Source organism: Anguilla anguilla, chromosome 3 (genome assembly GCF_013347855.1).
Source record: "Anguilla anguilla isolate fAngAng1 chromosome 3, fAngAng1.pri, whole genome shotgun sequence".
NCBI lineage: Eukaryota > Metazoa > Chordata > Actinopteri > Anguilliformes > Anguillidae > Anguilla > Anguilla anguilla.
In genome coordinates, this window is record NC_049203.1 from 11,682,774 (window position 1) to 11,708,831 (window position 26,058).

At 45.5% G+C, this 26,058-nt stretch overlaps 2 protein-coding genes across 4 annotated transcripts; both read left to right on the forward strand.

Annotated features, from left to right (window-relative positions):
* Positions 1-77: 77 nt before the first annotated feature.
* Positions 78-5,921, forward strand: ints5 (integrator complex subunit 5). The gene is made up of 2 exons (XM_035411629.1): positions 78-1,809; positions 2,262-5,921. Exons 1-2 carry the CDS (start codon positions 1,739-1,741, stop codon positions 5,257-5,259), a joined length of 3,069 nt encoding a protein of 1,022 aa, XP_035267520.1. The 5' UTR covers positions 78-1,738; the 3' UTR covers positions 5,260-5,921.
* Positions 5,922-7,099: 1,178 nt separating this feature from the next.
* On the forward strand, positions 7,100-25,835 carry ganab (glucosidase, alpha; neutral AB). Of its 3 annotated transcripts, none has more exons than XM_035409678.1 (25): positions 7,100-7,194; positions 8,393-8,494; positions 9,614-9,722; positions 9,916-10,043; positions 10,428-10,607; positions 12,916-12,981; positions 15,451-15,526; positions 15,931-16,018; positions 16,227-16,323; positions 17,477-17,657; positions 18,026-18,179; positions 18,295-18,530; positions 18,749-18,875; positions 19,181-19,260; positions 19,450-19,590; positions 20,120-20,216; positions 20,726-20,827; positions 21,172-21,415; positions 21,680-21,744; positions 21,831-21,904; positions 22,104-22,178; positions 22,482-22,595; positions 22,875-22,987; positions 23,113-23,213; positions 23,738-25,835. In XM_035409678.1, exons 1-25 carry the CDS (start codon positions 7,175-7,177, stop codon positions 23,845-23,847), a joined length of 2,880 nt encoding a protein of 959 aa, XP_035265569.1. In that variant the 5' UTR covers positions 7,100-7,174; the 3' UTR covers positions 23,848-25,835. The 3 variants fall into 3 exon arrangements, with proteins under 3 accessions (XP_035265569.1, XP_035265571.1, XP_035265570.1); XM_035409680.1 differs by lacking the exon at positions 7,100-7,194 and adding an exon at positions 7,421-7,567; XM_035409679.1 differs by lacking the exons at positions 7,100-7,194; positions 12,916-12,981 and having other exon boundaries at positions 8,373-8,494.
* The last annotated feature ends 223 nt before the right edge of the window (positions 25,836-26,058 follow it).

The window sequence follows — 26,058 nt, forward strand, 5'->3', positions numbered from 1 at the left end:
CATAAACACTGGGCAGGCATGGTTACCTATAATTATGACTAGCAGGGTGAGTAGATGAAAGCTCAGTGATGCTGAAAGAGGGGTGGTTGTTGGAGGCATATGTGACAGAAGTTTCTGTTTGGAAAACCGCTCAATGCAAGTTTAAGACTATGGGTTCAACAGGCAGTTAAATTAAGAATGGTCTGTTAAGAACTGTACAGATCAAGAATACAATTGTTGGCTTGCAACACACAAAACTCTCATTACACTACAGACCTCAGTGCTTGCTTCCGACAGTGAAGGGTTGTGGTGGCTCGACTTGTGGGGGCTATTAGCTAGGGCCAGCAGTTTGACTCCCCCATGTGACTGGCATGGATTTGAACTTGTATTTCAATTGTTATCCTCTAGGAGGAGTCCCCGTAGGCACATCAACTGCACAGTCAAGTGACTACTTAGACAATGACGTTTCCAATTGAGACATTCAAATTTGTTGTTGTTTATCTCACATGGGGAGAGTCAGGGTGGAAAGTGAAAATGGATGGAAATTTAAATGCTATGAAAAACATATTAATAAGTGTCAATTACTTCATCAGCATAGATTACTGAGGTGGTGCAAATGAAATAATTGTTTGAGAAGGGACTGAACAAAAAGGCTATCGCAACCTCTAGCTGATAGAAGACTGAACTACAATGTGAGAAAACTGGGGAGACAAACCGGCGGCTGTAGGAATAGCATAGTTAGGTTGCATTAATTTCCTTAGAAGACAACTTCAATGCAATTTAATGGTTGTGAGTGATCACCTTCATCCATGTTGCAGGATTTATTTCCTATCGGGCAGAGTGTCTACCAGGATGACAAATGTTCCTATTCAAATGGCAGGTGTGGGTTACCCAATGGTTTGATGACCATGACAATAAATGTTATCCATATCCCATAGCCTCCCCAGACACTAGACCTGAACCAAACAGAGCCAACTGAACCGACTTCCACCTCCATCAGCAAGACATGAGTTAATTAACTTATTGGTGGAAGACTGGTGTTGTATTTAGTAAAATTCCAGATGCTAATACATGCAATGCCACAAGCGATTGTCGGTACGTGGTGGCCCAACGCCCTATTAAGTGACTTTGTATTGGTGTGTCTACCATCTGGACACTACCTGTAAATATAATCAACTCAATTTTGTGGTATTATGTACAGGGCAATCGCTAGTTGGGTGGAAGGTGGTGACAATCCTAGGGGCCCACAGCTTGAGGGGGCCCACAGCTGAAAAATCCTATTAGTTCTATATAAAAAGGGGGGCCCAGAACAATATTTTTTCAGGCGGCCAAGAATTCCTAGCAACGCCTCCTGATTATGTATAGTAAGAGTAGAGCCTACTACTCACAACAATTTTGCTTTAATCCAAGAATACGAGATACCTGAATGGCACGCAAAGTCGTGGTACATGCAAACAGTATTTTATGATGAACTTCAGCCAGTTACGAATTCAGGAACTATTCAGAGCTAGAACGCGTTTCTCCGGGGGAGAGATTCAATTGTAACACCACAGCTGGCAAGCGCACTACGGTGTGTGTTTTGTATGTGGTAGATCTGTGGAATTGAGTATTTCAAAGGTCCGAAATTGTTATAGGTACGGTTTTCTGAAAGAAAGGGAAAAGAGTTTTGTGCTTAGCTGTCATATGTAGTTAGCTATAACAACTGCTGTTTGCTTGGAAGATTCGTTTTAATGTGCTATTCCTAAGCGTAAAATTGACGATGTCTGCTGTGTTTGACGGGGCTCCGCTGACAGCGATGCAATCACCCCAACCTTCTCATAACTCCATCAGGTACTCGCCTAAGTATGCTAGCTAGTTGGTCGTCTAATTTTTCTTTATACAGTTTGATTTGTGACTTATTAGACAGATGAAAATGAGTTGTGTTCTTGAATAGTCAGATAACTTATGTTCTCAGGACATTCGATTCTGAACAATTTCAAAGGTTAGATATTTATCTTATAACTAGCTACTACTAGCAATGCAGTTTTTGAAACATTTTACGCATCGAATCACTTTTACTACTACTTTTTCGTTGCTTTTCTTACTACACACTACCGTCAGTCCATATTAGCGAGCAATTTTTAGACGAAAAGTAATATGTTATGATTGAATTACGCAGCCGTTGCATATTAATGATTGTTACTTTGCACCCAGTTCCATTGGTTTTTGTATAATTCCACGTCCTCTGTTTTCCATTTCTCTGCCCCACACCTTCCTTACCCTCTCCAATTTTCTCTCCTCAGTCCACAGGAATTAGCCCTTGAAATAAAGGCCTTCATCAGTGGGGTTGATCAGACGCAGGGTCGTAAACTAAGCATCCGCGACCATGCCCGTTGTGCTGTACGTCTCCTCCGTACTGTGCCAGCCTGCCGAGGAGCAGCACTGGAGCACCTTAGAGGGGTGTATGACGAATATGTGATCACCTTCCTGCAAGACCTGGATGGGGAAGGTGACAATGGAGTCAGCAGCAGTGGCAGTTCTGGCTTGGAGGATGTGATACAGGAAATCCACACTGTTTTGTCTGAGTTTGTCCGTCTGAATCCTAAAGCCTGGGCACCTCTGGTTTCAGCCTGGGCTGTAGATCTGTTAGGGCAGCTGAGCAGCAAGCACGCGGGCCGACGTGGTGCTCCCCACTCGTCAAGCCTGAACGAACTGCTGCAGCTCTGGATGTCGTGCACAGCCACCCGTTCCCTCATGGAGAGTTACTCCCAGTGTCTGGCGGCCATGTTAGCCTGGTGTCCTGATGCCTGTGTGGATGCACTGCTGGACACCTCAGTGCAGCACTCCCCACACTTTGACTGGGTTGTTGCCCATATCGGATCCTCCTTCCCTGGCACCATCATCAGCCGCGTGCTGGCCTGTGGCCTCAAGGACTTCTGCACCCATGGGTATCAGGGGGCCGCCTCTCCTGAAATACCCAACCAGCAAGGACCCCCGTCAGCAGAAAAGAGCAGCAGGGTTCCTAAAATTGGCTCAGTGGTAGGGATCCTGGGACACCTGGCATCCCGCCACTCAGACAGCATCAAAAAGGAGCTTCTGCGAATGTTCCAGGAGAGCCTGTGCCCCGCCCAGCCTGCATCAGGCGTCGGGCTGAGGGACAGCCCGCTCCAGCTGCGCCGTGCCACTGTGCCCTTCCTTCTGCAGCTGGCGGCTCTGTCTCCAACCCTACTGGGTGCTGTGTCGGCTGAGCTAGTGGAGACCCTGAGGCCGCCCGTCCTGCTGCAGCTCCAGGCCCAGTTCCAGGGCTTGCCACGCGAGGAGCTGGACAACATGCTGGGCCTGGCCGTACACCTGATCAGCCAGAGCCCTGCCGGTGGACCCCGTGTCCTGCGCTTCCTGGTGGACACCGCCACGCCAGCCTCCGTCATCATGTCAGGTCTGGCGCCGGCCCCGCACGAGGGGGTGAGAGAGGCCTGCGACCGCCTGCTCCAGCTACTCCTGCTTCACCTGCACAAGCTGGTCTACAACCGACCTGAAAGCGATGACGGCTACCCGCTCTCCTCTTCCTCTCCCACCAATTCATCCTTCCCTCCCCGTGTGATCCCCTTCTTGGAGGAGCTGCGGGGACACGTGAGAGAGCTGTGCATCGAGACGCTGAGGCTCGAACGCAAACGCCACCTCTGGCTGCACCAGCTGCTGTGCCTGCTCTCTGTGTACGGGGGTGCCAGTGTAGCTACTGAGGCTCTGTGCCAGCTCCTGACTCTGGCCCAAACCCCAGAGGAGCTGGCTCTGGCTGCCCAGCTACACACTCCACTCTCCACCTCTCTGCCTGGGCTTCTGCCAGCTGCCGTGACGTGTTGTGTGGCCCAAATCCACACCCAGAGCCTGGGAAGCAAGGAACTGGGACAGCTCCTCAACAACCTTGCTTCAACTGTGCAGAGTCAGGAGGAAGAAGGCAAGGGAGGGAGTGCTGGAGGCACGAGCGCAGCTCAGTCCTCTATGGCTGCTCAGGTCGGGGCCGCTGTCTCCAGCCACCTCCACGACTTCTGCCCCCTGCTCCTCCATGGAGACCCAGCAGTGTCCCAGGCCGCCGCTCGCCTCCTGTCCTGCAGTCAGCTGCCTCGAGCCGCCTCTCCAGCACAGCTGCTCGTGATCTCCAGGGCTGCGGTCGCGCACTTCTTCCTGGCTCTCCGGCTGAGAGACGACGGCAACGGGAAAGCCGGAGGAGGTGGAAGAGAAGCGGTGAGCTGCTCGATCCGCCTTCTGTCCCGCCTGGCCGCCTTTTCCGCGCTCACCCTAAAGTCTGTTCTTCAGCAGCTGGTGGAGGGCGCCTTGCACCAGGGAAATGCTGATTTATTTGGAGGCCAACAAGAAGAAACTGGTGGAGACACTTCTCTTACTCCAGACTTGGGAGCCTCTCTACTGGACATCAACTGCAAGTTTGGCACCACGGTCAACTTTGCAGGAAGCGTGTGGTCTGTGTTTCATGCTGGAGTGATTGGGAAAGGGCTGAAACCACCCCACACCCCATCACAACCAGCCCCAGACCGGGTCACTGAGAATCAACAGACCCTGTCCGCTGTAGTCGTTCGGTGTTGTACCTCAAGTGGCAGCGGTACCAACAGCAGCAATGGTGCAGCCGGTGCCCGCTACCACCACTCAGACCCGCTATTTGAAGAACCTGCACCTATCAACGCTGAAGCTGCCAAGGTGATCGCCGTGGCGCTGGTGGAGAGCGTCTGCCCGGATGTGGCAAACGGGGAGCTGGCCTGGCCGCCAGAGGAGCACGCCAGGACCACGGTGGAGCGAGACATTCACATTCGCCGCTGCTTCGAAGGAAACCCTGTCCTCTTCCACCTCTTGAGTGTGGTGGCAGCCGGCCGCCCTGCGCTGTGCTATTGCTCGGCAGTTCTGCGGGGGCTGCTGGCTACCTTGCTGGCTCACTGGGAGTCCTCCAGGGAACCGGCTGCCCTGGACTCGCCTTGGCACCTCCAGGCCTCCTGCCTCTTGGTGTCCTGTATGGGGGAGGGACAGCTCTTGCCCCCTGCGCTGGGCAACGTGCACGAGATATTCCCCCACCTGACCCCCTTTGAGGTCAGACTGCTGCTGCTGGCAGTGTGGGAGTACATGCGCGGAAACAGCCCCATGCCACAGAAGTTCACCTTCAGCGCCGAAAAAGGGCTGTTCTACCGGGACTTTTCGAGGGATGGGGATCTGTCCCGCTACCTTGCTCCCATCTACAGTGTCTTGCACAAGAACATTGACCGTCTGGGACATCTGAGCTGGCGGTTCCAGCTCTGAAATCAGTAGAAGCGAGTGTAGGGACTGGGATGGTGGGAGGCATTCAGGGAATGGGGAGCTTTAGTAATACTGAGTAGATTAGTGGAGTGTGAATGGGTGGTACTGTGCAGTTTAGGGTTTACTTCTACATCTTTTTGTGCTTACACACGAAATTAACATGAGTTAATTTCCCTTTTAGTGGATAGTCTTGTTTTGTTCATTTGCATTATAAACACATGTTCTTTTTTTTTTGTTCTTTCACATTCTACATGGGATTAAAGTACAAGGAGAAAAGAAGATTTTTAAAAAACTAAGGAGCATAGCTAGATTCCATCGTATTTCATGAAACATTTTAATTGCCTCATACCAACCTCGTGTCGCATTTCAGAAATGTGTAAAAATTTGTTTTCTTTAAAGCCATTACTATTTCGGAGCTCTGTTACTGAAGAGGTTTTTGAGCTGTATTTTCTGATGTGAGTTTATCATAATTTGTAGTACATTTCTGCAGTTTCAGGGAAGAATTTTAGTTTCAATTTGTCTGTTTCGCACACATTATGTGGGGATGCTTACTAAAGCCTTTCAGGTTTTTGTTAGTAGTCTTACTAGAGTGTGTATACATTTGTTCATTTTGTTGAATTTCAACCAAGAACTTCATATCATTAAAGCAGATCTCTAAGGCAGTTGTTTGAGAGTCACTCCACAAATATCTTATAGTTAAGTACATGGCATACAAAAGTACAGCTGCATACCACCTTGTAACTTAGTGATGGCTGAAGTTAAGTGCAATTTGGCTTGGTGCATATTTGGACCAAATGAAACCAGATTGCTACTTGATGTTGAGCTGATGTCATTATTTCAGGTAACTTGTTACTTATTGCAACAACGTGAATGGTTCCTTGGTGTCCCAGTTACATAAATCTCACCATCTTCAACTCATCTGCAGTACACACAAATGACATTGAAAAACCTAGAGTATTATGTGCTTACATTTTGTGACAACAGTTTGGGGAAGGGCCTTTTCTGTTTCAGCATGACAATGCCCCTGTGCACAAAGTAAGGTCCATAAAGAAATGGTTTGCCGAGTTTGGTGTGGAAGAACTTGACTGGCCAGTACAGAGCCCTGACTTCAACCCCATCGAACACCTTTGGGATGAATTGGAGCGGTGACTGAGAGCCAGGTCTTATCGCCCAACTTCAGTGCCCGGCCTCACTAATGCTCTTGTGGCTGAATGGAAACGAATCCCTGCATCCATGTTCCAGAATCTAGCGGAAAGCCTTCCCAGAAGAGTGGAGGCAGTTATAGCAGCAAAGGGGGGACCAACTCCACATTAATGCCCATGGTTTTGGAATGAGATGTTCAATAAGCACATATGGGAGTGATGTCCGGGTGTCCACATACTTTTGGCCATGTAGTGTACATATATTTTGTTCGGTACCAAATAATATAATTTATAATTAGTTTAACCATTTGCTCGTTCTGATTTCAGATTTCACCCATATGTTTAAACAACAGGTGCAATGAAGTTATGATTCTGTTACATTGGACTGCAGGGTGGCTCCACAGCTATTAAATGACACGGTCTAGCTGTGAGATAATGAATGTTGATACTCTTGACATAGTTGAAACAACAAAACAATAAGTGCTTACTTGTGAATGAGTAACAAAAATATTTAGATCATTGGCGGACTCAGCTGGGTGAACAGAGGAATATTCCTGGCTGTCCTTGGACAGAGTATACGTCGGGCCGCCAGTGCTAAACTGCTCCAATTAATATGTAAACCTCTTTTCTGTAAATGGTCGAGAGTTAGGCCCAGAAATCACTCTATGAATAGTAATGAGTTTCTGCCTTGAGAATAGCCAATGACAGGAGGCTGACGTGTCCGTGCCGGCAAAAAGGAAGTAGGGGGGTGGGCTAAAGGTCAGAGCTAAAGCAAGATGGCTGCTTTCTCGGAGAGGTAAAATAAATCTTTGTGAGATTATTTTAAAAAATAAGACTCGTTCGCTCCCTCTCCAGTATATGGAATCGAAGCACAGTCTATTCCCTAACTACAAGTCTGGACAGTTCTAGATCATATATAAAATCAGAACAGGGGTGCGAACATCTTTGAATGAACTAATTAACATTAACGCTGGCTAGCGATGATGTTCGCTATCGATACCCTAAGTAACGTTGGCTAGCAGTATAACATCCGGGTGTATTAGCCAGATAGCAGGTGCTAACTGACTTAATCCTTAATTTTTGTTCATATCGAATAAGTGCTTCTCAGTAAAAAAGCAGGTTCGTCGTATTTGGGCAAACTAGTTACCATTCGTTTTCGCATTGGCTAGGTAAGAGTGTAGATGGATTGCCAACTTAATAGTGTTAACGTAACTGTTCGGTATCATTATGAGCAAATGGCAATCGTGTAGTTGTATTGTATTGTACAATTAGATCGCTAGCTTTGGAAAGCGAAGTTCTTTTCAGCTTCAAGTTCAGTAAATTAGTTAAATGATGATGCTTTATTTCTTTCATTGACGATTGTTGACTTCAAAGAACTAATAATGATTGTTGGCCCAATTTTAATAAATTGATACAAACCATAATAGTCTACATTTTTGTAATTGACTTATCTACAGGAAATAGCTAGTTATCTTCGAAGATAACATGCTAGTGTTTAGGTCGATCTAGTTAACAGACCCTACCATGCACAGAACACCGAGCAAGTCTGATGTGTATCATTAGCTAAAACGCGCTTCCCTAAAGACGGATTATTAATAGCTAACAAACACTGGCTAGGTAAGCTAGTTACCATGATCAAGGAGACGTTGCGCCATGTTGCGTCACTGCCGTTGTTTTCCCGAGGCTAAATAAAACTATTGAGATGTAGCTTCTGTTAGCTAGCGTTCACACGATCTCAAAGCAACAAACATCTTAAAAGACTTATGTTGTTTACATCTCATTGACCACTTAGAAACCCGGCGGGGGTCTTTTGTTGTACCCAACACTATTTTGAATAACTTGTTCGTAAATGTTAGTTTTTATGAAGCGTAGCTATTGCTTAGGATTAATCCAAAGTTTGATGTCTGAGTGAACATTAATACCCCTTCTTCCCACATGTGGCCCGTGAACCTGAACCCACACCTCCCTCCTGCCTGTGTCTTCTACATCATCAGAATGGGGCTGCTCTTTCTGGCCTGCCTTTTGTTGTGCCTCAGCGCTACCCAGGCTGTGGATCGCGGAAACTTCAAAACCTGCGACCAGAGTGCTTTCTGCAAGTAAGTACAGCACACCAAAGCCTCTTTCGCGGAATACGTTGGTTAGGACGTTCGTTTCAGCACACAGTTTGTCAAAATGCTTTGCCAAGGGTTTGTAAGTATGTGTTGTCTACGTGTGCGGCGGTTTACCGATATACAAATGATAAGTCTATTATGACTGAAGTCACATTTCATAATTAATATGATTCTAATCACAGCATTTAACTTGAAGGCTGTATGTATGCTGCTTTGGAAATACACAGGCAGATTGTTCTCATTGGCAAAGCCAGGTCAAAAATCAGATGGAACAGTACATACAAGAATCATGAACCTGACAGAAGCATTTATTTTTGTGAATATTAGTTTACGCTTGGGTTATGGTCATTGGTGGGGATGAAAGAGCAAGCACACAAAATGCACAAGGGCACTTTTTTAAAAGCAGCTTAAGTACAGTTTATGCATAAGATTGATGAAGAGTACACCACTTGTAGCTGTGCAGCTTTGCAGTGGATCTACATGCAAAACACATACACACACACGTACACACTTGGCAAAAAAAAAACAGATTGTAAATGAGTGACAAACATTAAATTCAGAAAATCTTTCTAATGGGTAGATTTTTCAATTTGCTTCCTTCAATTTTTTGGTTGCTGAATATCTGTACATCCCATAGTTATCATATTCTCCATGTTTCTATAAGGGAATTTGTACTTATAGGACCGCCCCTTCCTGCTGGATGCTCTTATCAAATAGTGAGAGTGCAGACAAGCAGTTTTCTCCTCAAATTTCTGTTACCTGCTGCTGTTTCACTCTGAAGTCCTCTCCAAGGACTTTGAAGTGTTGTGCTGCATTTTCTAGGTAGCCCCAGTGGCCCCCGATATACCAGAATTAGCTTATGCAGTTAAGACTGGGAACAACCTGCTGATTTAAACATGCCTTCCTGTGGGTTACACTGTGGCCCTTTATGAACAACCCTACAGGTCTGCTGGCCACTGTCCAGACAATGTGGCATGTCTCTACACGGACAACAAGTGCTTATTTCTGTGCAAAAAATGTAAAAAATTGTGTGGTGGATTTGAAACTGTGTGTGTGTACAACATGTGTTTTTACAGTTTCTGATGAAGGTGTATGTTTGTATAGGCGTCAGAGGGCAATGAAGCCAGGCCAGTCAGCATACAGAGCCTTGCTGGACACTTTGGAGCTCAGTGACTCCCGTCTGACCCTGCAGCTCATCAATGACAACAACAAGGTTTGCCTGGATGCTGAAACATTCGCATTGTACTGACACCCTCAGTTCCTCTGACTGAACACTACTGAGCTCCTCATGCACTTCCTGTGCTTACCATGACCAAGCACTGCCCCACTGTTCTCTCCCTCCCTGAAATGGTTCTCGTTCCATGCTAACTGATGGCTGTATCCTGGTCCTCCCTTCCCCTGTGCAGGTGCGCTTGCTGCTGGAGCTGTACCGTCTCCAGGGCAACATGACGCGGGTGAAGATCAACGAGCTGAAACCCCTCAAGCCTCGCTACGAGGTGCCGGACGTTCTCATCACCGACCCCCCCACCGAGCCGTGAGTCTGCCGGGGGGTGACACGGGAGGGGCTTTGAACTCTGGCTTAGGATCGGCAGTAGACGGGAGGTTCTTGGGCTGCATTTTTGATGACTCGGGGGGAGTGGGGCGGGGGGGGGGGGTGGTCTGAGGGTGGAGGAAGTAGCCATTAAATTTCTCCCTTGAGTTTCCCGCATGCTTATCTCTAGGTGGTGCACCACCATAACCTATCCTAGTCGTAAAATATGGCTGCGGTGGTCACCCAAAAAGCAAACATTACAAAGGTAGAAATAAGAATCCGTGCCAGGCAAAAAAACGCTTGGCTGATGACTGGAGTGACACGGAGCGGTAACCAGAACCTGTCCGTCTCTCCCTTTCTCTCACTCCCTACCTCTCCTGCTGCCAGTCTCTCAGTGCTTTCCCAGGATGAGAACGGAGTGGTGCTCTCCCTGGGCGCGGAGACCCGCCGGCTCATCGTTAGCGCCCGCCCCTTCCGCCTGGACATCATGGAGGGCCCGCAGGTGCTGCTGTCCCTCAACTCCCGCGGCCTGCTGGCCTTTGAGCACCTCCGCCTGCGCAAGGACACGTGAGTGGTCCCCCCCCCGCCACAGCGCCATAGCAACGTAACGCCACAGCACGGACAGACCCGTGGAGCGGCCCCACTGCTACTTACACAGTGAACAGTACAATACAGAACAGCGCTGTTACGGTGTAAAGCGGTGCAAGCTTGCACAGTGCTGTAATTGGACGGTTTGTACTAGAACAGATACAGAACAGACCAGTGCACGTAGAAACAATGTATTTAATACATAAATAAATAAAAAAATGTGGTGTACTGTGATACATAGTGGGCAATGGTGCACATTCCCATGCAGAAGCACAACACCCAGCAGCACCCACCACTGTGTTGCCTTCGCTGCATAAGTGCTCATTGCAGTGTGGTTCAAGGTCCAGAATGCATTGACACCATTCTGTATGTAGCGGTGTGCGGATTCGCCACGGAGGTTTGGGCAGCTGCAGCACAGCATCATGCATTCCAGTACTTTCTGCAGCTGGGAATGGAACTAGCTTGGTCTTGGGGGTGATGAGGGGGTAGCACCGCTAATCTGTACCTGACTTCACTAGCAATTTGGCTTGTGATAAATAGGTTTAGTTGCGTTAGTGTTGTCAGTAGAAGTGTGTTGACATGGCGACGGGAAGGACTGGAAGGTTTAGCTGGCTGCGCTTTCTCCTTTGGTAGGTACTGTGTTCCTTTTGGGTCATCGCTTTCATTGTAGTTCTTCCTGCCTTTCCATCGCTTCCTCCTGCTACTGTCTGCTTTGAGCGGTGCGAGTGGGTCTGTTGTGTCAGTACTAGCAGTTGTAGGCAGTAATAGATTAGTTGCTGTAGAGAACAGTTTTAGGAGAGCCCTGCGCATTCTTGCGGACTGCCAGGCTATGCATGCTGCTTGTTATCAGTTAAGACCATCCGTGTACAAAGTGTTTGACTGTTATGTCCGGACACACAACACTACTCCCCTGTGGAGCTGACAGTCCTAACCCTCACTCAGGACCTCATTGAAACTTCTAAATACTTATGGCTTAAAGCCCTTGAGTAGTACTGCAGTTACTCACCTTCCACCCCTTATGAGTAATCAGAGCTTATTAATTGAACCTGCCATTGATTCGTTGAATCCTTTGGCAACCAAACGTTTTAGCTCCACAGGTTCCTGCAGTGTTGGTGTTCTTTACCTACACTTCAGTACACTGCATGCTGGGTTTTGGCAAAGTGAGATGGGGCTCTCTCTGGTTGGGGTAAGCCAGTTCAGGGGGCTGTGGGTGGGCTTTGAGGACTATTCAGACCTGATTTGTAAGAGTCAGCCCTCATGTGCTGGTCTCTTCAACTGAACTGTGCTGTCGTTTCTTCCATCTCTTTTTTGGTTTTTCCTTCTCATTCATTTTTTTGTACCGTAAGGCTGCATTCATAAAGCTATTCCACAGAACAATTTTTAATAAAAAAAAAATGTACCAGTTATGATCCCATGAGCTCCTCCCAGTATTATTGACTTAACCGTATAAGTCATAGCAGTGTGCAGAATGGTTCACACCTGGCAGTTGCTCCTGTACTGTACTGTTCTGTTAAGTGAAGTGATTCTTTGGCGGTCAGATTGATGCTAATGCCTTGTGAATGAAGCCGAACGTCTGTGTGTCTTCCTGTTGGTCCTTCCCATTGGACCTCATGCTTAAATGAATTTAAATTGTAAGGCATGGCAAAAATGAGGCATACTGTACCAACCTGAAGCTGATCTGGAAGAAGTGATCCACGTGAAAGCCTCCTGCGTCAGACAAAATGTTCCCCTGCTGACGTTTTCCTGCTTGTAGGAAATGGCAAATATACCTTAGCTTTTGCCCTGATAGCCTGGCTAAGTTTCAATACCCTTAACACTTTATTAGATTTCATCAAAATTTGTTAATGTTCTTTGCCTGAAGTGTAAAAACGTTCCCTGTGGAGCTTCCTGGAGTAGAGGTGTCAGTTTGCCATGTGGTACTGAAATATGGCCATGCCGAATCTAAATTTGCTGACAAGTAGCTGAGCATTTAAATCAAATTAATTTGGAATCTGTTGGACCGGGTAGGCCATTCTGTTTAATGTTGGAAATGGGATCCATCATTTCATTCAGTGTTTATTTGAATTCTTAAATTCAAAGCAGGGCTTAACTAAGGGTATCTTTCCTGTTCCCACTTCAGTGTACTGTTCCTCCATTTGAATGGGAATTTCTGAAACAAAAGCATAGCTCTCCGTTTTATGAAATGCATCAACTGGAAAACTCATCTTTTTTTCCCTCTTTTTTTTTTGTTCGTGTGTCCTGTCTTCCCTTTTCCTCTTTCACACCTCTTCTCCCCGTCACCCTCCAGTCTCTCCGATAAGATAAGTAGCACAGTCGGTAGCATGTGGGATAAAATCAAGAACGTTTTCTCTAGGTAAACTCACTAAGCTTTATTTATTGGTTGTGTGTGTATGTGGTATGAATGGGACTAATTGTTTAATTGGCATGCTGACAGCATGGGGCTAATATAGGCTGAACTCTTGACTAATTACACTTGTGATGAAGTGGAAAGTAGTCACAATCCCCTTAGTGGGTAAGTAGTCAGTTCAGCAGCTAATTGTTTTGAAAAATAGCTTAGTATCACCACCTTATGTTCGTTTTGATAAGCCCTGTGGTAGCGTTTCATGTTTAGAGCTTCTATTAGAGATGTTTTTCCATGTTTGACAGCCCATTGCATTGTGCATAATATGTCCTTCATAGCCATTCACATTCATATGCGGCTCATGGTCTTGCAGCCAGTCATGCTGACTTGTGATGGTCAGAATGTATGTAGCTTGTTCCAGATGATTCTAAAACCAAGATTTATGCTTATAATGGGTTCAAGCTGAGTATTTAAATGGCACACACATAAGAGGTGACTGAGCTACATGAAGTGATTTTGAGCAGCCATTTTACTGGTTCCTGAGATCTTAAAGGGGTATTTCTGTTTTTGATATTTCACTTTTACTGTATGTTTTCTTGTGTTAGACCAAAAACCCCCTGAATATCTGACAGAAGCCACTGTAAAGCGAGTAGGCCTTCAGAAACTTCTTTAAATGGCTAAAATATCCATCATGCTCAAAAACCATCAGGGGCACTTGAAAAGCAAACACTAAATCTGAAATATAACCCTACCCCTTGATGACAGTAGCAGTAATTGATAAAGCTTTAGTTTCATCCGAGTTACAGGGTGGTATTGGGGTTTGTATCTCTCAGTTCTAGTGACAGGCTTTGCTCAGTGAATTCTATTAATTATGGGAAGATAAACTGGAGAGTAGTAAAGTTAGCATCCACATCTCAGAAAAATATTTCAAACGCCTACAAGCTGCATGTATTAACATGATTTCCATCACACATAATATGAATTGAAATCCGTCGTTGTCATGAAGTAGCTGCATAATATTAGCATGGTTTGGTGTCTTAGAGTTTGTGTTGAAACCTTATTCAGTGCCATAACCAGACTTTTCCAGATTCTTCTCTGTTTTTGGGAAGTAAAGAAGTTAATTTTCTACGTAGAACACTTCACTCTAGAATAATGACATTTCAGACTATTTATGGACTTGGTCTGTGTTGCATAATCCACAGCTCCTGCAAATTACACAGTGGAGCATCTATCTTTTCTTAGAAGCCTTTGAAATTGTGCCACATTCAAATTGATTGGCTTGTCAGGGCTTTGGCACAAAGTTATCTTAAGTTAACACTGGCTGTAGGTTATTGAAGTGCGCTGGTTGATTTAATGTGCAGTGGATGGATCAAAGTTTGGAATTTTTTTTATACCTCCGTTATTGAGAAACTGATAAGCATCAAAGACCAGAGGTGATATTGTCGATGGCTCCACTCGGTAACATTTAAATGTGCTGCAGTGCTCAAAACACTTCACAGTCTGGGTTGCTATGGAGACCAGTGTAGCTCAGAGTATGGTCACCCTTTTGAAGTCGTGGTGTCCTGTGTATTTCCTTTGAAACTATGATTGATGTCATAGGGCAGGACTACAGTTTTGGAGTTGACAGCAGTAAATGTGGCTCTTCCCCAACCTGAGTGTATTATTAGGGGATGGTAGTTATGGTGTTTAGCAGAGTTAGTGTATCATTTCTGATTCACGTTTATACCATGTATAATAATAGAAACTTTTCGCAAATTCTTATGTTTTTCTTTTTCATTTTTTTGTTTCATAATTTGAAAATGTTTCACAGTGGCTTGTAGATATTTGATTTCTCACAAGGTTATTGTACTGTTTTTGTGATTAAAATGTGATTAAAAATGTGATTTTATTATTTATAAGAATGTGTGTGTGGGGGGGGGGGCGGCTTAATTTAATCACGTGTCTATGTCAGTTTTGATCTGGGGCATGCTTGAATTGAGCTAAATGTTTTAGACAGATTTGTACGCTTACCTCCAAATCCACTGTGGCATAGTAATTACCCAATGATTCTCCTTGCTTGCTACTTGCTTTGGGCATTATTCATAACACTGTTGTAAGATGGGTTAGTTGCTCTGGAATACTTCCATAACTGTAAATAACTGGTTTGGATAGAATGTTGAAACTTTTTTTGGAAGATAAAATAGCCTTGAGTACTCCTTTGTTATCGCAAGTGGTAGAGAGGGTTTTCTGAGAATATGGCACCTTAGTATGGTTTCTAGTGAAAGTTTTTCAGTCGGAATAATAACATGTCTCTGTTTTGTTTTTTGTCTCTCTGTTTATATTGGTGCTTGTGTGCCTGTGTGCGTTTGCATGTGTGTACAATTGTGTGTGTATGTGTCTGCCTGTGTGTGTACGTGTGTGCACGTGTGTGCATGCATGTTTGCCTGCGTGTGTGCGTGTGTGCGTGCGTGTGTGTGTGCGCACTTGCGGCGCGTGATCCAGTAACAGTCAGACAGACCCCGCGGGAGCAGAGAGGACAGAGGACTCTGACACTGCAGACCAGCATGTAGAGGAGAAGGTGTGTAGGTCTGATTTCTGTTCTGGTCTAAACTCAAGCGCGGTGCCTTGATCTGTTCATTTTGTACATAGAGGGAGCAAATAAAAATATAGACCCGACTCTAGGCCCATGAATTTTTCGTCACTGAAAAAACATCAGTGTTTTTTTCTGTCATATTGAAAGGCCTCTTGACTGGGCAATATTTGTCTTCTGACTAAGAACTGAAGCATTGCTGGGAACCTTGGAAGAGTTGTAAGGCAGTTGCTACCAAAAAATCAGATAGTGATACAGAATACAGGCCCCCCCCCCCCCCCCCTTCCCATTGTCTCATTCTCCTCGTTCTCCGTGCTTCCATGTCTCTTCCTGTCCATTCTTTAGTTCTTCCTGTTCTCCTCCACCCTTTCTTTTTACGCCCTCTTCCCTAGGCAGCGGACGGAGAGAGCGATAAGGAAGACGAGCAGCCGGGGGAGTGGGACGAGACGTTCAAATCGCACACTGACAGTAAACCCAATGGTACAGCATGGTTTCAAGAGTTATTTTAAGTTGCTATATTGCGAGAGGTTACTGATAAATGTACTTTAGCTCTCAGATTATGAGTGATTCTCTTCGTAGCAGGTCAGATTTTTCAGTGTTGTACGTGAGTGCTCAGAGTCGAACGGTGACCCCTGCCCCTGGGTACTCTCCCCTCTGCTCTTCCCATGGCTTCTCCTGCGGTCCACAGGCCCGTCCTCCATTAGCCTGGACTTCTCCCTGCCTGGAGTGGAGCATGTATACGGCATTCCGGAACACGCTGACAACCTCAAGCTCAAAACCACAGAGTGAGTCCAGCGCTGCTCGAGTAGTCACAGCCGCCTAGCCTAGCCTAGCCTGGCATTCAGGCGCAAGTGGGTGTGTTGTTATTACCATAAAGCAATAGATTCAATCGATTTGTTGAATAAAAAGATTCTAAATATAGCTGCAAGTAGAATTTTTCACAGGATAAGTGCAAGCAATGGATATAGCTTAGTTGCTGAGATTTCAGAAACCTTTTTGAAAGACTATAAGGATATCTTGTAAAGCAAATTCAGATACAGATTGCTCCCACTGCTACAGTGATGCTTATTGCTTGCCAGGTTTACATTGGCTTTAAAATGATGAGTGACAGTAAATATAATCCGCATCTCATTATGAAGAAATGTGTTTATTAATTGCTCAATATTCCCATTTAACATAGAAATGAAATATCCCCAGACGGGATTTGATCTGGCTCACTCTTGTTTGAAAATCTTGTTTTTCCAAATGGGAACAATTCAGCTGCACTGTTGAGAAAACATAGAGCTGTAGCAAAGGCTCCAGACTGTTACCAGACGTGCTGACGTTCGGCATTGGAAAGATGTAGAGGTCCAGATTTTATGCCACCCGAGGTTATGATTCTCTCATTGATTTGATGGGAACTCTATTCAAAGTCTACGGTGTCAACCTCTTACTGAACCATAGTAATTGTTTTAACATGACTATAAAATGGTGAATAATCATTCGGCTCATGTCACAGCATATTGCATAGTTAACAGCTGTCGTAAAAGCAGCTGCCTTTATAGCATAATTGGATAACATTGATGAGTGTCACCCTCCTACTGAGCCATAGTAATAATTGCTCTTATCATAACTATAAAATAATAAATAATCATATGGCTCATGTCACAGAATCTCGCATATTTAACAGCTGTTGTAAAAGCAGCTGCCTTTCTAGCATATTTGAGTTGCCATAGTAAATGTTGAACTGGAGGGTGGAATTTAGTCCTCCTGTTTCCGTTTTCATAGACTTTAGCTTGAAGCAAAAGGCATATGTTTGACAAGGAATTAAATGGTAGGGAATTACTCAGTTTAACTCTCAAAGCAGAATTGAATTCAGACTCACAGTATGGTTAGCATGAGCAAGTATCACTGAGTATTGGACAAAACTGTACTGAGTGGCTGCTGTTCCTATGACAGTGGAGGAGACCCCTACAGGCTATACAACCTGGATGTGTTCCAGTACGAGCTCTACAACCCCATGGCCCTCTATGGCGCTGTTCCAGTGCTCCTGTCCCACAATGCACAGAGAACAATGGGCATCTTCTGGCTCAACGCTGCAGAAACGTGGGTGGACATCAGCTCCAACACTGCCGGGAAGGTGCGTATTGCCATTTTGGACAAGCACTCGGGAGCCAAAAAAGCCAGTTCAAAAATAATGACCGCCACTCTCTCTTCTGGTTGACTGTTAGGAAATGAATCTGGCTGCTTATGCCTTTGTCTTTCTAGATGCATAAATTGGTGTCAACTCTCTTTTGTAGAAAATGTAAGGAAAGAAAACGGTGGAATTCTGTTTCCAGTTAATTTAAAGTTTGTTTCCTGCGGACATAGCCCTGAGTAGCTCTAAGAAGTGAAACAGGATTTCGTTGTTTATTCTGTGCGTGCGGTCCTGGAGGTGCGGTGCATCAGGTTGAACTTCCCTCTTCATAATCCCGCCTCCCTCACATTGACTCACTTTGACATGGGCAGACGGTGTTTGGGAAGATGCTGGACTACGTTCAGGGCGCCAGCGAGACACCGCAGACGGACGTCCGCTGGATCTCGGAGAGCGGCATCATCGACGTCTTCATCATGCTGGGGCCCAAGCCCACCGATGTTTTCTCCCAGTATGCATCTCTCACAGGTAACCCCCACGACTCCTCCTGTGTTTCCTGGATGACATTGACCCGCAGGTCACAAAAACGCACATAACACTGCGGACTCTGTCCCTCTTCTTCACCTTCACCTCTGGCGTTTAGGTACTCAGTCTTTCCCTCCACTGGCTGCACTGGCCTATCACCAGTGTCGCTGGAACTACAACGACCAGGACGACGTCCGTGCGGTGGACCAGGGCTTCGATGACCACGACATCCCCTATGACTTCATCTGGCTGGACATCGAGCACACTGACGGGAAGCGCTACTTCACGTGGGACCCCAACAAGTTCTCCCAGCCCCGTGACATGCTGCAGAACCTCATGGACAAGAGACGCAAGGTGAGCGCTTGAACACGCTCGGGTTTGAGTTTACGTGTATGCATGTATAATTGATGGGTGTGTTAATGGCAGTTGTTGACAAATGGGTATTTAACACCCACACACAGGCATGCACAGACTCTAGTTTAATTCTAGTCTTCCACTGTAATTTTCACCTATGCGTAGGCATCAATCTCTTACACCTTCCTTCCTTCCTTCCTTCCCTCGCTGTGCAATAGATGGTAGCCATCGTGGACCCCCACATCAAGGTCGACAGCGGCTATAAGATCCACAACGAGATTCGCTCCAAGAACTTTTACATCAAGAATAAAGATGGTGGGGACTATGAGGGTTGGTGCTGGCCAGGTAAGAGGTGCACTTCAGTCTGCCCTTAGCCCAAGCAGGGGGCCTCAATCCTACCCGGAAAGGGCCAGTGTGGGTGCAGGCTTTTGTTTCAGCCAAGCAGTTACACGCTTGAGTCTAGTAATCAACCACAAGGCTTTGCTAGTAGAATCAGGTGTGTAACTGCTTGGTTGGAACTAAAGCCTGCACCCACACCAGCTCTTTATGGATAAGACTGAGGAGCCCTGCCTCAGAATTATCACGCAAATTCACTCATTGTTGGAAAATGTTTTGACGCTACATCTGCCCCCTTCCTCTGCTTCTTTCAGGAAGTGCTGGCTACCCGGACTTTACCAATCCAGAGATGCGAGCCTGGTGGGCCAGTATGTTTGCCTACGATCAGTACGAGGTGAGGAGTTCACAGTTGGTTTTAGTACCATTGTTGCCTCTCCACCTAATTATTTGATGTGTAGTATCTCTTGTTAATAGCCCTTCTCCTCCTTACTCTGATGAGTTTGTTCCTGTAATCGAAGACTCCCTGTGACTCTCTTTCTCTGGTCCTCCCTTCTTTTCTATTCCCTGCTCCCCCTCCCTTCAGGGCACGATGGAGAACCTCTACACCTGGAATGACATGAACGAGCCGTCTGTATTCAACGGGCCGGAGGTCACCATGCATAAGGACGCCGTCCATGGAAACTGGGAGCACAGGGATGTGCACAACCTCTACGGCTTCTATGTGGTGAGAGAGGAATGGGGAGGGAGAGAGTGAAAGGGGTTGGAACGTGAGGGTGGAAAAGGAAGGATTAGGAGAGGAGCACACGAGTGATAGATTGGGGGTGGGGGGAGTAACGCGGTACCAGACCTGGGTCAAATACGTGTTTGTTTTGGATTCAAATACTTTTCTATGCCTTACTGATTTTGTCTGGTGTATTGGAACCAATTAAATGCTCTCAAAACGTGCAAACCCCCGTCTTCTGGTCATATTGGCAGGCTCAATTACACCAGGCAAGATCAATAGAGCACAGAAAAGTATTTGAATCCAAAACAAATACGGATTTGACCCAGGTCTGCGTGGTACTGATATGTGAGGCGACGTGACCATAGTGTGTCAGACAGGATTAACACAGTAAGTAAATGAGAGAGACACACTATGGAAGGGAGGAGTTTGGAGCGTGCAGCTGTAAGATGGCAGCCGAGCCACTTCTGTGTAATCGTTTCAGTCTGAGATTTGTCTCTTGTCTTCCTTCCCTCTCTCCCCCCCCCCTCAGCAAATGGCCACTGCAGACGGGCTGATCCAGCGCTCAGGGGGGGTGGAGAGACCCTTTGTGCTCACCAGAGCCTTCTTCGCTGGATCTCAGCGCTTCGGTGAGTTGTAGCAACCTTTCTGAACTCACCCCCCCCCCTTATCCCCATACACTGTGATTGAACTTGTTTCATAAATACATTCACAAATTACCCAGCGATAATTATTTTATTGAGGAAATCTCATTACAGATTAAAAGTTTAATGATTAATCAATGACATTTTTTTAAGGTTATATGACTTTTTGTATCAATGGTGAGCAGGATTTGGAAGAATCTGTTTTGCAACGAAAAAGTTGTCTTCACACTTCGGCTGTTTGATGACGGAACATATTTTTTTTTGTGCTTATCTTTTGTTTCATTTTCATTTTCATTTCTCCTCAGTAGATCCCCACGTCTTCCTTTCTTGTATTCTGTATCAGTAGATGTGGGGCAATTTTGCTCCTTAATTAAGCAATGTTGCTCATATATATTTTTTCTGTTTGTGGGTGTGTTCACTTTTATGCATGCGCATTGTTTCCTCGCGTGTCTTGTGAACACCCCCTGAATCGCCTCCTTGCCGCCGTGTCCCAGGCGCTGTGTGGACGGGGGACAACGCTGCTGAGTGGGACCACCTTAAGATCTCCATCCCAATGTGTCTGAGCCTGGGGCTGGTGGGAATCTCGCTGTGTGGAGGTAAGACCCCTTTCAGTCGGCAGGGCCAGATTTAAGATTGACCGTTGCCAAGGTGCTGTGTTACAGCTGACAATAAGTGCCAGCTATACACTATATTTTTCATTCTGGCCCTTCATAGTTTACTGATGTAGAAGAGGCACTTTTTTTTTTTTTTTTTGGATGAATGCAAGTGAAGGTTCACTTTTACTTATATCAACACTGGTTCTATCACCTGTGTGCTTTTGTTCAATTGTAGTTTTTCTGTCTTTCTAGCAAATTATTGAATATATTGCGCGTTGTACCCAGTACAGATCTGCGGGGGGCTGTTTGTCATTTCTGGTAACCACGACCCTTTTTATTTCCAGCTGACGTCGGCGGCTTCTTCAAGTCCCCCAACCAGGAGCTGCTGGTGCGCTGGTACCAGACAGGGGCGTACCAGCCCTTCTTCCGGGCGCACGCCCACCTGGACACGCCCCGGCGGGAGCCCTGGCTGTTCGGCCCCGAGAACACGGCGTTGATCCGAGAGGTGGTGCGCCAACGCTACACCCTCCTGCCCTACTGGTACCAGCTGTTCTACCATGCCTACCGCACCGGGAATCCCGTCATGAGGTGGGCAGGGGACCCTGGCAGGGCGGGGGCGGGGATCTTCGTGTCCTATTTGTGTCTCTGAGCATTTGTCATTGCATAGAGGTTTATGGCCTATAAGATTTTTTGGCATTTGTGCCTCTTGTAAACTGAATGAAGACTGAATATTTCTTTCTGCATGCTGATGTCCTACTGCCACGCATAGTCTAGGTTGGAGGAATATTGCTGTGTGTTGCTGTGCATTTTGTCTTTCCTCATTTTTCCCTGCATTCCATTTCTTTGCGGCAGACCTCTGTGGGTGGAGTATCCTGAAGACGTTGCCACGTTTGCAATTGATGATGAGTTCCTGCTAGGTGAGTAAGACGGGAAGGTAAAGAACCACAGAAAAGCCTCGGGGGATCTGTCATTGGTTGTTAACATGCTTTACTCTGAATGGCAGGGAGGGATTTGCTCGTCCACCCTGTCACTGAAGAGGGAGCGCGAGGTGTCACAGCCTACCTGCCTGGCAGTGAGGTAAGCCCATCGAGGCGCAAGGAGCATTCATTTGTGCCTTTGCTTGTGCTCTGGTCTCATTATTGGTCTACTTGTTTGCTCAGTAGTAACGCAGGTTCTGCTATTGTTGTGCGCTCTGTTGTCGTTTTGCTTTTTATGGCTTATTGAGTCATGCTTGTATTTCTTCCTTAACATTCCTCCCCCTCTGTGGTATCTCCAGGTTTGGTATGATGTGCACACATTCCAGAAACACAACGGTGGCCAGAATCTCTACATCCCCGTCACCATGAGCTCTGTAAGAGATTTTGCCATGCTCCAGACATGCTTGTGTGTAGATGTTTAACGTACTGATCTGAGAGACCAAAACTACCTTCCTCCTTCTCTTATTTCACTGATTGGCACAGCGATTATATATTGTTGTAATTGTTGTTATGCATATGCTGTAAATAGGAACGTGGAAGTTGGAAGGTCAGACGGTTGCTGTGTACATAGTTTGGCAGGGTGAAGCACTATTTCTGCACAAGCTTAGGGTGCCAGGTGTTCCTCTGATTGAGTATGAAACCCTGAGCCTCTTCTCTTTCCAACCCCTCCCTGCCAGATCCCAGTGTTCCAGCGAGGCGGCTCCATCATCCCCAGGAAGAACCGGCCTCGAAGGTCCTCCTCCTGCATGGAATCTGATCCTTACACCTTTTATGTGGCCCTCGGCTCCCAGGTACGCACCCTAGTCCCTTAGTACACACCTTAGCTGCCAGGTACGCACCTTAGTCCCAAAGTATGCACCTTAGACCAAAAGATTTATTTTCTGCCTTTTGGAACTCTGATTAAATTTTACCTTATGAACTTTCCTGACCCACTTGAACTGAATTTACTTCCACTAGGCCAACATGTTCATGTTTTAAGACCATTATTCATTATCCGCATGCATAGACTACTGGATAATTTACTATATGCAGTTTTTTGAAGCGACACTGCATTGTCCCCCCTACTTTAGAAAACAGCAGAAGGTGAACTTTACATCGACGATGGCCACACTTTCAACTACGAGAAGCAGAGGCAGTTCATCCACAGGCGCCTGTCTTTTGCCAACAACGTCCTAGCATCCAGGTGTGTTAGCGCCCCCATCCTGTCTTCCTGTTCGGTTTCCTTTGTCTTTTTCTGTCTCAGTGTGGCATGCCATATCAAAGCCTCCAAACTCCAAACAGTTATGAGTGTTACTCCCTCCCCTATAGCAACCTGGCCCCAGATGCCCAGTTCTCTACTGCTTCCTGGATCGAGAGGATCATCTTCCTGGGGGCACACAAGCCAAGTGCCATCACCCTAAGAATGTCTGGTCAGTCATGCATGTGCAGGAATCACCCTGTTTCCTGCTTCTCTTTTCTCACTTTGAGCCTCTTTCTCACCAATTTATTCCGCTCCTTTTTTCATGGCTCAGTTTCTATCTCATTGCATTAGCTCAGGAGGTAGAGTGTGGTCGTCTGGCAATCGGAATTGGAGAGTTGCTGGTTCGTTCACCGGCCCTTTGGGCAAAAAAAATTAAAGTGTCAAAGTGTCCTTGAGCAAGACACCTTACCCCATAATTGCTCCCAGCGAGCTGGTTGTCTTCTTGCATGGCTGCCTTTTGCCATTGGTGTGCGAGTGTATGTGAATGGGTGAATGAGATGCATTCATTGTAAATCACATTTTTATAGCCATAGTTGCAGGAAAAAGTGCTATATAAATGCAGTCTATTTACCAGACTCCATTTTTTTTAAATCATGTTTGTCTGTTAAATCGGATTAAGAAAAAAAAAAAAAACAGGGTAAAAATGATGTAATGTATACTGTAATAATTAGTTGTCTTGTGTTCCCTCTGTAGATGGTAGTGAATCCCCCGTGGAATTTGAGTTTGATGCTGCCATGTCAGTACTAACCCTTCGCAAACCAGGGATGAACGCTGGTGCCGACTGGACGGTGGTGCTGCGGTAATCCTGGAGATGTGCGGGCGAGCACAGTGCTGCCAATCAGGTGGTCTGAAGCCAAAGGGTCAACACACAGATCAACGAAGACGAGAGTGCACTCCTGTAACAGACACACACACACACACACACACAGACACACACACACAAAGTAACTGACAGTAACAGGACAAAAGCACTTATCAGATACACACATGCAAGGCTGAAGCACTTGTCAGACATGGACACACACAAACACGCAGAACTTAGGTAATTATCAGACAGGAAAACACAGAAACTTGCATGCACACACACTGACTGACTTGAGTTTTAGGTTAGAGCCATTGCAATCAACTCAGAGGGTGGGGTGAAAACAAATTTCGAGTGGGGGGGAGTGAAGGGAATAGGCCTGAGAGAGATGAGCAGGGAGGGATTTAATCATCGATTCTCCTTTTTAATTTAGGCAGCATTTGCTCTAGGGTTGAAGATTATGATGATGATAATTACTAATTTAGTTTGTTTTTCCCCCAAACGGTGGACTCTCAAAAGTATTTCTGGAACTTGAACACATTCGGTGTGAGATCCTGATTTAGACACACACACACACACACATACACTTCATAATGATTAACAAAGCCCAACAGAAATATGAGATTAAAGATTCCTTTATTCATTCCCCCTTGTCTACTTGTGAGCATGAAAAGGGGGCATTATCCTGGGAATGCAAAGGAAAATCATACATATTCTCGTACCATCCTCAACAAATCCAGTTTACAAATTACTTTAGGTCTGTGACAGATTTTCTTCACATTTGGAAAAACACTCAAGTGACAGTATAGAGATGATACAGGATAGAAAGAGTATTAGAACCCAGGAAAGTAGTTGGTTTTTAAAATTGATCCAGCCTTGAATTTTGTCAATGAGTTCTTGTGCCCTGATTCCGGAGGCCTGCTGTATCAGCTTAGTTTTGTTTCATCTTAAACTATGAAGCATGTTCAACCCATTCCTCACCCTGACCTTTCAGATTATTTCATTCATAAAAAGTTGAAATTTCTAACATTGCAGGTATAGGAAAATTAAATCTCCATCACAGAAAGTAGTGCTTAGGTCTGCTGTGATAATCTATTACCTAAGTGTTGAAGTTGGAACAAAGCTCAGTTGGTCTGGTAGAAGTATCCCGGGGGCAGAACCACTGATTGGAAGGACATCAGCCATTGTGACATCTCTTCCAGTGAACAATGTTTTCTTTATTTTGCCATGTCATTTTTGTTCTTGTTTTTTTTTTTTTTTTTTTTTTTAATATGTACTTGATTTCCAAATGCACTTGAAGCAAACTTTCCAATGTACAGCACAGATAGAATGTCTTTTTGCGGATCAGAGTTGAAGTTTGTCCCAAGTTTATGAAAAGCTTAAGCCTAAATGCTGTGTGAATGGGACAGGGTTAAAACATTGGTTCTTACTGCTGCTCCCAAGAACTGGTGTCTTCTGGTGTTAATTGTAGTGACAGTTGTGGTAAATGTGGCCATTAGTATTTCTGCAGTGCAACAGTGTAGACATGGGACTTGGTTGAATGATTGAACATTTCTCCCAGGGCACACTGTAGTTGCTGCAACTCTTTCCAGCCATGGGAATATGAATTGAATCACCAATCATCATGACCCCCCCATTATGACAAAACAGATTTTTTTTTTTTTAATTTTTAATCCAATTATTTTCAGAGGATTAAGACTTGGAAAAATTTCCACAAACTATAATGACAGAATGAAGATTGGTGGAGGTGGGAATTTGGAACCTAAAACTCGGAACCCAGAATGAAACTGGTGTGAGAGCCAATGTTACCTTTTTAGTGATATTATCTAAAACGATGTATGTTTTAGTGTCCTGACTTGGAGAAGTGAATTGACTGAAAATATTTCTCTATTGACCAAATTGTATAAAGAACATCAGGAGTGGGGTGTGAATTGATTAAATATAAATGATATGTGGAAGGTTTGACAAATAAATAACTGTACATTCCCACTTACTGTGTGGCAATTGTTTTTTTTTTTTTGCACTTTTTCATTTATACTGTCTTGTATAGTACAAAATTTTGTGGAGGCTGAAAAATTAAACCCAGAACTTACCCAAGAGCGGGGGGGATTTTCATTAGATTGATTCTGTTTTCTGTGAAAAATAAAAAGCCTGATTAATGCAGGCAACCCTTTATCGGTGGAAGCAGGAAGAGAGTGTGAGAGAAATTTGC